Source organism: Paralichthys olivaceus, chromosome 19 (assembly GCF_024713975.1).
Source record: "Paralichthys olivaceus isolate ysfri-2021 chromosome 19, ASM2471397v2, whole genome shotgun sequence".
In the NCBI taxonomy this organism is placed as follows: Eukaryota; Metazoa; Chordata; class Actinopteri; order Pleuronectiformes; family Paralichthyidae; genus Paralichthys; species Paralichthys olivaceus.
Window position 1 is genome coordinate 11,059,504 of NC_091111.1, and position 14,716 is coordinate 11,074,219.

The following is a 14,716-nucleotide window of genomic DNA, read 5'->3' on the forward strand; positions in this document are numbered from 1 at the left end:
CGAGCCATCCCGTCCACAGCCGGGGGGGGGGGGGCACAGGGTTCACGGGTCATACAACTAAGAGAGCACTGGTAGAATGTATGCCACATTTTACGAATGAAGATATCAAAAAGTCTAAGGCAACTATTTGAATGTGTCGTGATTATTATTTACTTTTTATTTGAAGATCGTCAAATCCTTTAACTCCGAGTCCCCCCTTTCATTTGGTACAACCCAAAGTTACAGTGAAAGCGCACTCAAAATTCATTGCGTGTAAATTTAGTCAGAAATTGAAATAAACAAATACAAAATATGTATAAGCAGCATTGGATTTAATGAAATATGCACACAATAACAACGATGCCTAAATTAGAATGATGAACTTGATACAATATATATATATACAAAAATACACAATCTTTATTCAACAATATATATTGTGCAATAAATCCCACAAGTCAAATTAGGTTATTTCATTAACATAACATACGCGTGTAGTATTTCAGCATTTCTCATCTAAGATGCTTCCTCCATGTGTCCAGGAGGAGGAAATTGATACATATGTATGTTATATATATAAACACATTATATCATACAATTTATTAAATATGCATTTTGCACCAATTGTCGAATTGAGCTGTATTATTAACACATATGTGTAAATACATACACTAGAATTTTGAACTGATCGTATGGACATTAAATCAAATCAAGTGAGTATTTTTGTGCAACAGAGCAGAATAAGAAGTGGACTTGTTGTGGACTTGTTGTGGACTATGCGCCGGAGCAGCTTCCTGTCACGTGTCCGCCACACTGGGATCATATGACTCCAGTCGCTGAAAATGAAAGCTGGGCGCATCCAGCTGCAACCTGCGGTGCTCACACTGGTCTTGACTTGGTGTCTGTTCGCGGGGTGCGAGCGGACTGAGCTGCAGGTGAGACCCATGAGCTACGGCCTGAGAAGAAACCAGACCCTGGGTTCAGACAAACAACGTGTCGATCTGCCGTGCAGCTGCTGGATGACTGTGCATGTTGTTGTTTACGGTCTTTGTTTTTTTGCTCTGTCGTGTTCTACCACCCCAGGTATGCAGTCTGTGCAGCGGCTCTGTGCTCAACGACACTTCGGTGGGGGAGTTCTGCTCCGTGTCCGCCGGACTGACACACGGCCGCTGCTGCCTGAGACCTGACAACACAACCGGCCTTGAACGCATCATCGGGTAGGTCTTTAGCGCTGCCTTCACAGTCCATAGGAAATATAAGCATCACGTGTGATTGTGCCAAGTTGTACGAGGCCTGTGGATAAGAAGTTGATATGGTACAGGTGAATAAATACTGTACAGAATACGAGCATAAATCTGTAAATGAATATATATATATATATATATATAAATGAATAAATTACAAGACGGGAGGTTAATAAACCAATTATTTGTATTAACTAACCCAATAGGAGAAAGTAAGCAAGAAAATGATCTTGATTTTTAAAAATATCTTTATTTCAGCATTTATGAATAGTTTTTAATGTATTTTTAATCTTTCTATGTTTTATCTTTGTTTTTATGATAACTAGGTTGTGTCGCTTTAAGTTTTTAGTAAATTATTAACTATCACCATCAACATAAACACAAGAGTGTGACTTCATTTGGCAGCCAAGGCTTGTTTTGCTTTTTCATTGTTGAGTTTGCACATGGTGAGATTGATCGTCATTATGAGTCCAACCTTGATTTCCTTTAGACAAAGGTTTGTGGGAGCGGCTCTTTACTGCTTCGTATTTCATTTGTGTTTCAACAGGTGTCCTCACTGTGCCAGTGCTGTAGCCTTTGACCTTGTTTGACTCTTGTTGTAACACAGGCCTCTGGAACTTTTGTACTGAAGCAACTAAAGTCAGATCTTCACTAGTTCTGCTCGTGTTTGAACACGTTGTTTTGTGTTTGTTTCAGGTTGGATCTGTCCAACTGTTCACTCACTCACGTAGAGGATTTGCACGAGGCTTCGACAGCGATAATCATGTATGTAGAGTCAAGACAATTTCACACACAAGAAAACGCCCTTCCTCAGCTGATACTTCCTCAGCAACTCTGCCAGTTATTTTAGGGTTAATCAGCACTGTATTAGCCTGTGACATGAAAACTTGTAGATTATCGCCCTGAAGGAAAATGTATTAGATGTGTGTGGGTGATTCCTCAGAATAATCTCAGTGCTGATAAGAAGATTCTTCAGCAGCAGATATTTAGTAAACTTTCTATTTCCAGCTGTTTGTCTTCCCTACTGAAAAATACTTTTTTCCACACTCTTCAGAGATAGAGATAAATCGAGCTAAAATAAATTTGCCCAACACATTCTAATACATTTTTTAATTTAAAATGAAAATGAAATCATTTGTCTTTGCCTTTACAAACATATTTTACTTTCTAAACTTTTGTTTCGCAGAGACCTCTCACTTAATCCCATTGTGAACCTCAGCGACTCAGCCTTTCAAGGATTTATTGAGTTAAATTATTTGTAAGTATTTGCTCCAAACAATCATCTGACAGCTGCACATGAGAGTAAATGTAGCTCTACACATCTGTCAAACGGTGTTTCGCCGTAGGATTTTGCCAGGAGACGTACTTTGTCCAGCAGGCAACGCGTCCTGGTCGAGGGTGGAGCTCAAAGACGGAAATCGTCTCTGTGAAGGCCAGAGAAACATGTGCAATCAGACTGGACAGCTGTGTAAGTTCCCACCTCACAATCCATTGCATCACAAAAAAATTGAAATAAAGGCTACAACTGCGGAAGCATTCTGGTAAAACGTGACATCTGTTCATCTCATGACTGACAATCCCCAGCCATGAACTGCCCGGAGAACTCCCTCTGCGCTCCCTACGGGCCCGGCTTCTTTGAGTGCAGCTGTGCTGACGACTACCATGGATACAAGTGTCTTCGAGAGGTCAGTTTCTCAAGCAGCTTTATCTTTTAAAATCCTCTTGATCACTGAGTTTAACACTGGTGCATTTTGGTCTTATGACTTTTTTTTTTAATTGTGCATTTGTGAATAGGGGGAGTTCCCGACTCTCCAGGTGTTTGGGCCTCTTGGGGCATCTGCAGTCGTGATCTCCTTCCTGCTGTGGGTCACTCAGAGACGGAAGGTCAAACCGCTCTGAGACGTCGAGCTGCACCCGTCCGCTTCTTATCTTTTTACCTGCACTGATCAACTGAACTGAAACTGACTCCCCTGGAAGGGAAGATGCTGACACATAGTCTGAATTGACCCCATGTTTCATTGAGACATTTTATTTGAAATCCTTTCCGGGCTAGCTATGTTTTATTTAAGGGAATTTTAAGGTCTGACATTAGACTTATTTTACTACTGAAATACTAGTGCAATTTTAAAGAAGGGACTTTCCCAAAGTTTTTATTTTTTACAAAATTACCGCTTTTAACACTTATAAGTGAAGTTAACTGACACAAGATACGAATGAAGAGATTGTATTATACTGAATTCTGAACTGTTGCTCACTGTCGACTGTGCCAAACAATTACTGACTGTGTTTACACAATGAAACCACATATCTTAAAGCATAATAGAGGGGAATTGATGACTGTGTTTTTGCATGTTGAACATGTTCTTTCTCATAGAGGAAAAAAAAAACAGATTCACATTATGATTCATCACAAAACCTCAAGCTTGGTTGAGCTTTGAGTTTTTCAGTATTAGAGTGAATCAAGACTGAAACTGTTGTGTACCTGTTGTCGAGCTACACTCCAGCTAAACTGTGTCCTTGTGGCTGAATCCTTTGTTCAATGTCTCGATGTGGTTGAACAAGTAGTTTAAATGATTTTCAGGGTTCTAATAAAGATTTTAAAAAACAGAACAGTGCTTTCTTTTCTTGAGCTACCTCTATTTACATAAGTATATATAAAAGGGATTCTATGTTAAAACTTTTATACACTCATATAGAGATTTACAGTGAACTCACTGGCAAACGTGATGAACAATAAATGTAGTGAATAAATATGAGGCCAGGTCAAGATAACCTAGATGTTTGAAACCTGGTTTACCTGGTTCACCCTCTCTCGCTCTTACTCTATACAATTGATCAAGTCATTAAAAGCTCGTCTGAAGAGTTTATGGGAGCCATATAACTCCTCTGAGATTCTGCAGCTCCGGCTGTAATTAAAGAACCATTTATGGCAAGTTTAAAACAGAGCGCTGTGGTTGACAAGTGGAGCGTGTTGTGGACCTCAGTGGAATTGTTCTGCTCTAAAAACTGGCAATTAAAGGTTCTGTTGTAAAGAAACAGTTCATAACATGGGTCTATTAAAACATCGCCTTCCATGGATTAAAAAAAGATACAACTAGCCTTCTCATCCCATCTCAATTATTCCACCACAAAAACAGACATGGACACTGTTTAAAAACGTATGCCATTTCAGATATATATTTATTGCAAGATATTTTGTGTTGTGTTGTGTGCAAGCATTCATGCACACAATTTCCCCAAGATCCAGATGCAGCGGAAACAGCCTCTTGGCTCAGACTGACGTGAGACCCGAGGTGGATCACTGGTCCACGTTTTTGACTCGCAGCACCACAGGGACCGAGGTGCAAGGGATCATTCCCAGCTCTGTGATGACCAGGTCCACAAAGTCAGGCGGCGTCACGTCATACACCAGGTTGAGCAGGCCGAGAGAGTCCACTTGCTGCCAGTCCTCCAGCTCAGTCTTTCCTTTACGGGTCACGATGAGGTCGTCTGGGTCATCTGGAAAGGACAGATGATGATGATGATAGTAATGATGATGATGAAGTAGTGACAGTCACATCTAATGTCTGGAATTTTTATGAGCAATTACACTGAGCATCATGTCAACAGAAGAGAAGAAAAATCCCTGCAAAGAAACAACTTGAGCTGCTTTCACACATGCACTGATGACTTTTGTGTAGATTATCAGAGGTGCGATATGTGAGAATGCAAATGTCCGAGTCAGTTGCTGCGGAAAGTCTCTGGACTTTCTCCTGCTAGCCCTCGATAAAAACTCCAGCAGGTGAGTGGGGACATTGATGACGTTTTTAACACGAGACGGACGCAAAACTGAAAACAAACAAAAAGAGACCAAATATCTCTGGACATTTTGAAGAAGAGCTGACACCTCGATTCGAGCAGCATGTTGTGTAAACAACAAGATGTGATCTCCACAGCAGAATTTATACGTTACATCCTGCCTCTGCATGATGCACCACCTTTCGCCTGCAAGCTGTGTTCTTGTGAATGCGTCCAACCACAGAATCTCCCTCAGTGTTGTTCATGTGTGAGAAAGCCTGAACCCCATTGTGTTTACATTGTCCAGAGTTCATGTCTGAATTTATTACATATGGAACAATTCAACAAATCTTATACATTTCAGAATGTTTTCCATACCGAGCTCATTGGACACGAAGGAATCCGTCTGCACCCTCTCACAAAACTTGTAGGTCTCACAACACACCAGCACAGGCACATTAAAGGCTTTGGCCACCAGAGCTATCTGTGATGTTCCCACGCGGGACATGACGTAGCCGTTGGCCAGCAGAGCGTGAGCACCGAGGAACACCTTTGATACCTAGAAGAGAATGAAGAAGCTTAAATAGAGCTTAAATAAAAGCATATTAATGAATTCCTCATTTCGATTTCATTTAGCAATCACCTCTGGAAGGATGTACGAGACGGCCGAGATAAGGACGTAGGTGCAGCGGATGCCTTTCTGGACCAGGCGCCTCAGGGCCTCCCTGCCCTCCAGCCGAGGCCTGCTGTCCACCACAATCACACGGAACTTGATGTTCTTCTCGAAGGCCTCGTACAGGATGTGGTTAACCAGTGATGAGCTGAGTAGAGGTTAAAATTAGGTGGGGTAATGTTACATGAGAATGTGGGAGATAGGGAGGAGTGACAAAAAACACTTTGTTTCATCATGAAACACATTTAAGCAGTAAATAAAGGCCCCACGTGCTTAAAAACTAAATCTAAACACATGACCAGTTAGAAAATGACAAAACATGTTTTTTTTATTCCTGGAAGACAAACTTAAAATAACTTACCATCCATAAACCAGGATGACGTCTCCATCACTGATCTTCTCTATGGAATACTTAGCAATAGCTTTAGCAGCAAGAACGATCTTTTCATTAATGTAGCAGTCGATGCACTTCAGCAGTTTGCGCTTTGCCTGAAGTGAGAAAGTGTGGAACAGAGGATGAGAGGTACATTGAAGATCTCTAACACAACTATGGAATATGTTACATTTAGGATCTCTGGCCAAAAACAAATGTGACAATAACCTCTTCTTCTTTGCACTGACTAGGAATATTGGAGATTTCCTTTTTGATGTACTTGATTGCGTTACCCATGCTGGCTGACAGAGGGCGACACTGATTTAAAAAACTGCAAGAAAAAGAATACAAGAGTTATTTTTTATTTTCTAACAGGCAGAGACATTAGTTCTAAAATGATATGAATAACAGGAAAAACTTGAAAATTTTTGTACCTGATATAAGGTTTCAGTTTGTTGACCAGGTCTCTAGATAGTTCCTCATTAAGAGGTGTGGTATAGTCCCTTATAACCTGAGGATTCAAAAAATGCATATGCAAGTTATTCATGCAGTTGAGGTATTTAACTTTCTTCACTTTCAATCTGTCCAAATAATAAATGTATATATTTCTATATATATCTTTATTTCCTTCTTTGCAAAAAGAAGAACGACTACAAACATTTCATTTTTACATACACAAAAAATACAAAATGTTTCTTACAGATTTGAAAAAAAAGGAAGAAAAACGTATTATTATTGATATTACTATTGATATTACTATTATTTTAATTTCAGTTGTGAAAGAAGCACAAAAGCTAACAAAATTAACTTTTTGTCACAAAGATGTTTTTACAATATCTTTCGATCAGTGCTTTTTGTTGTCCAGGGAGGAGGCTGCAGAGCGTGAGGGACTGTACCTGTTTGAAGGCGTGCAGCAGGGCTACAGAGCGAGCGTTGGATCCGGCCACAATTCCCTGTGAATACTGGAGGCCCAGTCGTACAATAGCAGGATGAATCACTGTGGAAGGAATGCTGCAGCAGAAACACAAAAAGAGTCAGTAGTGATTCATAATTCATATATTAAATGTATATTAAACAACTTACCTGACTTGTTGTGTAAGGGGAGATTTGCGACTGTACTGGTGAAGGTGAGAAAACAGACTGACTTTGTAGCCGTAGTCTAACCGCAGTGGGATCTGAAATCAAGCAGATTATAAATCCAAACCCATCAATGTCCAGAAATTCAGGGGTTCAAATTGAGATGGTGAGATTAACACAACAGCCACAGCACAGCCTGGAGGTAAATGCTCTTAAATAGACGAGTCTGTAGGTAAGAATCAGAGATACACAGTGAAAATCAAGAAAAAAGGCTACAATCAAATTCTATTAACTGATTAGAGATTATTGTGATGTAAATACTCTCCAAATACAAGCAGAAGAGCAGTATGAACAATCAAAGACCTGCACAGCAACCGGTGTTGTAGATGAAACAACAAAAAAGAAACAACCAAAAAACAAGTTCTAACTAATATCTTGCACAAAACATCCTAGGGACATCCGACCTCTGGTCAGTTTGCATCCATTTAATGAGTGACGTTAATACGATAACAACTACAGGTTAGCAAACAAGACAAAATTAGACGAATGTCAAATGGCACACGTTTAAGAAAGTCAGACCTTGAACTTTGCAGTAGAATTGAACTCTGGTGTCTGAAAGAAATGTTCGGAAATGTCATGCAGTTAGGACTGGTGGTTAGTGTGGCTGTGTTGTTTATATGAGACGAAAACTCCTATCTGAAAACAGCTATGATGCAGACTTACTGAGTTAAATTTAAAAGAATCATTCTTGCATCAAACCAAAAGGGGACGGGGTCTCAATGCACTATATGCAGAATATTATTTACTGTAGATAAAAAGAACCAAGATCCAGGCAATCCTGTTAAATGTGAGTCATTTCCACTATGATAAAGAGTGATAATAAAAGAGACAGTAGTTCATTTGTATCTGTTTCTTATTTGTATTTTCTAGTTTTAAGGAGTTAACAGTGAATTTACATACGTTGTTCATGCTCAAGTCATAGCAGGCCGTCCTGAATCAGAGGTTTTTAGAAATAACACAAACACTGACCTGTTGTCTCTCCAACTTCTTGGCCAGTTTCTTTAAAACATCCGGGTTGTCCACTTGGATATGTTCTGGGAGCCTCTTCACCACTGGAAACACACAACAAGTGTGAGTCTCTCCTCAGTGTCACAACTGGAGCTGACCTCATGGCTGTTACAGTACCTGGCTGCAGCTCGCTGGGTGGGGCTTTGGGTTTGGAAGTGGAAGCCTGCGGACCCACCTCTCCCTTCTTGCCCTGTTTGGACGCCCTGTCAGCCTCTTGTCGGGCTCGCCTCTCGGCTTTTAGTTCAGCTTTACTCTTAGTGGGCTTGTCTGCTGGGGCAGGAGCTTCTGAGGCAGGCACGGGGACCGGTGCAGGAGCAGGCACTGCTGGAGGAGCTGAGGGAAACAAGCACAGACGGAGGCGTTGATGTTCAGATTAACGGCATCATGTGATATTTATGTCAAAAATACTCTGATACTCAACAAATCAATATAATACTAACTAGAATGGCGACAGTAGAGCACATAGGCCCAACAGTCCCCTGATGAAACCACATTTTAATTCTCTAGATCCTGATTTTGATTTGGATCAGCACCAAATTGCATCAGTCCCCTACACGTCTGTTTTTTATTTTAATCAACGTCCATGAATTACTCTCTAAAATAAAATCCACAAAAAAGTTTTTAAAAACCTCACAAAGCTAATGAAATTGGAAAGAAATCCTGGATGCCCTTGATCTGCACCAACATCTTATATATTCTTCCCTTCCACCAAGTTTCGAGGAAATTAGAAATACGTCCAGTTTTTGACATATTCCCGTTGTCTAATTTACAAACGCTGATGATAACATAACCTCCTCATTGGTGAGGCATAAGTGGTCCCATCCACCTTTCTGTGTCGTGGGTTGCGTTGGAGGCTGAGATGCTGCGGGGACAGACTTCTTCTCTTTCTCACTTTCCTTGTCATCTTTCCTCTCTTTGTTTTTCCTCTGCTGCTTCTTCTCTTTCCTCAGCCGCTGCTTCTCCTCCTTGGTCAGCTCTCTGCCTTCACTCTGTCAGATGAGGGGACGGAGGGTCCAAGAACACAGGAGGGTTAGGGTCAGATGTGTGATTTGAAATCAAGCTGTGACTGTATCATTCAATAAAAACGCAAACACTGACCTTTGATCGTTCAATATCATCTTTCGTCTCAGGCTCATCTGTTGAAACAAGGACTGATTATCCTATTTTATCTTAAATCATCACATACTTCTGTTTTTTTTATCGATGGCAGATCAGACAACACTGACTTCACTTAGCTCTTGGCTGTTAGCTAACATCACGCTAAAGACGCCGGTCACTAACCTGCCTTGCTGCCATCACGTCCACAGAACAGTTAACACACAAACAAGCCTCTTACTTTCGTCTCTTATCCCTAAATAAAACTATCGGAACAGATGCTAACACATTAGCACGCCTGCCGTTAAACTTCAGTGTCTCACGCAATGCTACCGCGATGCTAGCGTTAGCACAGCTAGCATGCTGGAGATAAACTCCGCTAAAAGCCAAAGCGGAAGACAACGAAACCCGAAACGAAGGTGCGACACATCGCGTCTCCGCGACCGTTGAGCAAAAAGACCAAAGTGTCCGCGGGGAGATGTGAAGTGGAGCTAGGACACTGTCCCACACTCACCTGTCACCCCGCTGTCAGCCATGTTTACGACGCTGCCTCGCTTCCTCCGCCGCTGCAGCAACTACGGCCGCGGAACTTTTACACCGCCCCCTCGTGGACAAACATGACACTGCATCCGTTCTATTTTAAAACTTGTTCAATCATTTGTCACAAATACATTTTAATTCGTTGCTTTGTCATTAATTCTTCTTTTAGAAACGGCTGCTTGGGGAGTTTTTGTTGCATGTTTCATGTTTCATCTCAGTCTGAAATGACACCATTCTCCAACATAATAATCTTCCCCACACCAACTTATTTTTATTTCAATACCTGATGTTTTCATTCATATCTGTAACTAACAGCTACTATACTATACTAAATAAATACTGAATAACCAATACTAAAACGAGAAAGGCCAAAATATACTTTTAGAGGCTCAATATAGTCAGTGTAAACATGTAACTCTAGTTGTCAGTAGTTGTAACTCTACTTATACTGGGAAATATAAATCAAACCAAAATTGTCGTGTGAATGGTTCTGATTGAATGGATTTTTAGGATTTATTGGCAGACAGATGTTTTGTCTCATAATGAGTAATTCCATTTAGCAAAAATATACATATATTTAATTATTCATCTGCTTTTTTACCTTTTTGAATATAAATAATAATTGGATTAGACAAAGACTATAGCATTCCTTAAAGTGATTTTTATAATCTGTGTACATCAAAACAAATCCATGAATGTACAAGTTAGACAGATGTTTATCACAACCAAAGAGTTTTTTGGCCTCATGAGGTTTAATAAAATATTTCTTTCTTGTTTTCCTGGGTTTTGAACAGAAGATGTAACAGATTGTCAAACCCTATGAGGCAAATTGTGTATTGTAAATATGGGCAATACAAATGTTTTCGTATTTTAAACATTTTTATTGAGCTTGTATTAGTGCGATGCAAATGTTTTAACACCAACTTTTACAGGTCATTGATAACCTCTCATGTTGGTGTACTTACTAGAATAATAATAGGTAATTAATTAAGGTGACACGTTGTGTATCATTGTATAACTTGAAAATGGGGACACTTACGTAGTTTAAAAGAAACTATTAGGGACATGTGACTCTTTGAATATGTTTCCAACTACTGACCTTTCTGGAAAAACACAATATAAATTCATCACTGTATTTTGTAAGGAATCTTTTATTTATTTATTCACACACAAATGATCACACAGGAAACAAAACCAACACCACACAGCAAAATACATCAAACCCTGTTCTGTTTGTTGACTACCACCTCCACAGTATGTGCAGCATTACGCCACAACGCCACCGTGTCTCTGTGATTCCACGCCGGTGTGTGCTGACTGAATTCACGCCGCAGTAGCTGGTTGAAGGGGACCAAACCTCACAGAAACACCTGACTTGGTTCCGTTTGACCAGCCACAGCAAGGCGTGTTGCTTCAGCTGCAGGAGGCAGAGCCAGAGAGAGCGGAGGGGAGGAGGAGGAGGAGGAGGAGGAGGAGGAGGAGGAGGAGGTGTGCAGGGAGGAAGAGGAAGTTAGAGTAGGTAGAAAATGAGGGAAACTAAAGGGGAGGAGGAGAGGAAATGGGAGGTGGGCATCGTCTGCAAGGCCGTCATGTCCTCTTCAGCCTTACCTGATGAAACACAGAGAGAGAGAAACTACTTTATTTAAGAGTCAGTGTTGATTCAACCTGAACAGTTACCGAGCAGAAGCTTCTATTTAGAAATCTGGGAATCCTGACAGCCAGTGACATTGCAGCTATACAGGAGTGAACCTTCGCCCCCAGTGACAGCACCGCATCCCTGCCTCCCTCCCTTCCTCCCTCCCTCCCTCCCTCCCCTGTGGTTGCTATAATGGGTGACAGCTGCGGTCTGTCAATCCTTCTTGACTGTCAGCAGTTGGGGCAGGGTTAGGAATTTTTTCAAGAAGTCCCTGAGACCCGATCAGCGGGGCCCTGAAATGCTAACTGTGCACGTGCCCGAGCTGAGGGAGAGGAGGGAACAGGCCCTTTCACCTGTTGCCTTGCCCCACACACACACACACACACACACACACACACACACACACACACACACACTCCCAACTCATAAAACCCACACACACAACCTAATGTAGCCCCATCTCTCCTCATTTTCACTTTTTAAAACCAAACAGTGGATAAAACCTCCTCCTCCGTCCACGGCTGACGACGTTCATGTCCCCTTGAAACCACACACTTCCTTACATTCCATAAGTGCTGTATGAATATGGGGATATAAGGAAGCATGTCCTCACAAGGGGCAACAACTGGAATCTCCTCATGCACAAAGCACCCTTTCATAGCCGCAGATGCAGGGTACAGTGGGAAACGAGCCGGCTCAACAGTGGTTAACTGTGACGGGGGGGGGGGGGGCAACACAGGAACACGTGACAGTGGCTTTGGATCAATTCACAGGAAATTCAGAAATGAGGACATCCTTGTTCCGAGTTTTATATTTGGTGAGAAACTAAAAGCTTTCCGACCTTTAAAGAGAAAATGTGAACGACGCTGTTTGACCCTGACAATGAGGATTAGAGAGTGCAGGCAGCCACATACCACATGCAGCTCTGGGATGGATAGTGCCAGTGTGATGATGATGATGATGATGATGATGATGATGATGATGAAGTGTGTGTAAATAACTCTCGAGGGAGAGGCTGAATTTTGACTCCCGGCAGATGAAGGTCACAGTCTGTGTTATTTCCTAAACATAGTGCTGTGCCAAGTCATGATGATCCCAACAAATGTGAGAAATGTCCTTTATAAAAGTGTTTTAAGAACAGACTTAACATAATCTAATGTTGAAAATAAGCACATTTGAAATAAAGCTGAGGTTTTGTATGTGTTTTACTCACCTTCATCTGTGTCTCCTCTTGTGGGGTCGAGCTGGAGGCCTCAGTGGCTTCAGGCGGCTTCTCCTGCTCACGTCTGAAACTGTCTATCTGTCTGTGACTCCCTGGATAAATCTGCTGCTATGTCGAACCATATGGCCGCAAGACAAGGCCAGTCCATCATGTCCTGATTCTTTCCTGTGTCACACCTCAGCTTCCTCTCACCTGACGGAGGTGTCGGGCCCCGTCAGAGTTTGTTGGGCCGTTGTAAAAACCGAGAGAGAACATCTAACAACTGGTTTGACACCTGGTTTTTACTCACACAGAGCTGCAAATCGAGGAACGTCTGAATCTACCAGAAAACCATGAGCAAAATCCCTTTCTGCTACCACAGAACAGATAAAACACACACTGACCTCAGGTCTGTCCCTGGAGCTGCCCTCTCCACCCACTGATGTCATCTCAAACTGACCCTCCACCTTCCCTGAGCTCTGTTCCTGCAACTTCAACCCTGCCGCTCTTCTCTCTTCACCTCAGCTTTCCTGCCACCAAGCCACCCTCCTCCGTATCTGGCCCGGTGGATTGTGCTCACAACAGGCCTTGCAGATCGGCCTTTTCTATCCCGCCCTGGGAGCGCCCCCCTCCAAAGCGGCCTCCCACCTGTTGGTGTCCTTTAGAAGCCCGGGCCTCTCCTGTGCCTCCTGTCCGGCCCAATCAGGGCCCTGACAGAGAGGGGGAGCCAGCCTGTGAAATCACACCTCTCAGCTGTTCACACTGGGCTCGAGACACCCTACACCCCTGCCGTTTTTCTCTGTTCACCCACCCCAACCCACCCCACCATGCCTCGATTTTACAACGAATGTCAATGGCTCCTTATTGGAGGTAAAAAAAAAAAGGGGAGAAAGAGCAAGATACAGAGAAACAAGGAAGCAACTGCATGATGGGTGTGTTTTATTAGTTTTTTGGGTGAGTGGGGGGGGGGTACAGTCAGAACAGCAGTTATACAGCCGGGGCCACGAGCCACAGCTGAAGCTGAAGGTTGAGTTTCATCCCAGTTTGGATTCTGGGGCTTCACTTTTCTTTCATTGTATCGCTTACGGTTGAGGAAAAAGTGACGACCCCTGTTGTCGAACGAGAAACATTTTCCAGATGAATTTATGTGACGTAGTCATGTCTTCAGATCAGAATCCATCTGCTCCACAGTGATTCACATGTGTTGTGAGGTGCAGACGACGACATGAGTGAGAATAAAATGTGTGGGTGCTGTTGAGGCACCAGAAACCAAAGCAAATGCAATAATTATCCAGTGGCCTCAAAGAAACCATCAGGAAGCCATTACACATATAAAGCAGCAATGTGTGTAACATTTGCTGTTTTTGTTTACTAAACTACCTTTATTTTCATTGTACTTGTTAATATCTTCTGAGTGATCATATAGAATATGTAGATCCATATATGTGTGTTTTAAAGCTTCTATGTGACCACGCAGCGATCACCAGTATACTGTGGAGGCCAGCGGGCCGAGCTCAGGGGTTCATTTTCCTCTGCAGCAAGCACAAGCCGCTCCACTAAGGTCAACACCTGTGTTCTAAAATCAGCACCGGGGTTGGGCGTGATAGGAACCCAGGCCTCATTCACAGAAAGCTGGAGCTCAGAGAGAGGGGCTTACATTGAAACCCAATGCTCTCGCTATTTTCGAGGCACTCGCCGTCCACAAATAGCAACCCCATCCCCATCTTTGTAGCTCCGCAGGTTTTTTTCCTCCTCCGCCACAGGATGTTGTCTAAATTCGACAGTTGTTCAATATTTCCCATGGACCGAGGCCAGGGAGTGCAACAAATGCAACATTTCCACTAATGTCAGCTATGCACCGACGGCCTTGCCAGATATATCTGGTCGCTAGAAATATCGGATGGCTTTTGTCGCTGAGTGGATTCTTGGTCACTCGCACCGGACACAATGGTTAAGACACAAATCGTAATCCGTGCTGTTCCTCTTAACGGGACAGCTGAACACTGTCACATTCCGGCTCACCGGCCAAGCCGCAGATCAGCTTCGGACTGTC

At 42.5% G+C, this 14,716-nt stretch overlaps 2 protein-coding genes across 3 annotated transcripts; one reads left to right on the top strand and one right to left on the bottom strand.

The window, feature by feature from the left end:
• Positions 1 to 54: 54 nt before the first annotated feature.
• atraid (all-trans retinoic acid-induced differentiation factor) lies at positions 55 to 3,833 on the top strand. The gene is made up of 8 exons (XM_020097506.2): positions 55 to 78; positions 714 to 914; positions 1,063 to 1,196; positions 1,920 to 1,988; positions 2,410 to 2,481; positions 2,570 to 2,691; positions 2,808 to 2,908; positions 3,018 to 3,833. The coding sequence occupies exons 2-8, from the start codon at positions 822 to 824 to the stop codon at positions 3,120 to 3,122; spliced, it is 696 nt and encodes a 231-aa protein (XP_019953065.2). The 5' UTR covers positions 55 to 78; positions 714 to 821; the 3' UTR covers positions 3,123 to 3,833.
• A 551-nt stretch (positions 3,834 to 4,384) lies between these two features.
• Positions 4,385 to 9,908, bottom strand: eif2b4 (eukaryotic translation initiation factor 2B, subunit 4 delta). 2 transcript variants are annotated; one of them, XM_069515086.1, is made up of 14 exons: positions 9,801 to 9,908; positions 9,290 to 9,327; positions 9,018 to 9,180; positions 8,309 to 8,524; positions 8,153 to 8,235; positions 7,703 to 7,735; positions 7,130 to 7,221; positions 6,943 to 7,057; positions 6,481 to 6,557; positions 6,275 to 6,377; positions 6,035 to 6,162; positions 5,644 to 5,821; positions 5,379 to 5,559; positions 4,385 to 4,721 (listed from the first exon to the last, which is right to left on the bottom strand). In XM_069515086.1, the coding sequence occupies exons 1-14, from the start codon at positions 9,820 to 9,822 to the stop codon at positions 4,522 to 4,524; spliced, it is 1,629 nt and encodes a 542-aa protein (XP_069371187.1). In that variant the 5' UTR covers positions 9,823 to 9,908; the 3' UTR covers positions 4,385 to 4,521. The 2 variants fall into 2 exon arrangements, with proteins under 2 accessions (XP_069371187.1, XP_019952975.2); XM_020097416.2 differs by lacking the exon at positions 7,703 to 7,735.
• Positions 9,909 to 14,716: the final 4,808 nt, after the last annotated feature.

Coding starts and splice junctions, on each gene's coding strand:
- atraid (XM_020097506.2), top strand. CDS start 822: ATGAAAGCTGGGCGCATCCAGCTGCAACCTGCGGTGCTCACACTGGTC. Junction 1,989..2,409: donor GCTTCGACAGCGATAATCAT/GTATGTAGAGTC, acceptor TTTGTTTCGCAG/AGACCTCTCACTTAATCCCA. Junction 2,909..3,017: donor GATACAAGTGTCTTCGAGAG/GTCAGTTTCTCA, acceptor ATTTGTGAATAG/GGGGAGTTCCCGACTCTCCA.
- eif2b4 (XM_069515086.1), bottom strand. CDS start 9,822: ATGGCTGACAGCGGGGTGACAG. Junction 8,525..9,017: donor GCAACCCACGACACAGAAAG/GTGGATGGGACC, acceptor TGTTTCCCTCAG/CTCCTCCAGCAGTGCCTGCT. Junction 7,058..7,129: donor CCCCTTACACAACAAGTCAG/GTAAGTTGTTTA, acceptor TTTCTGCTGCAG/CATTCCTTCCACAGTGATTC.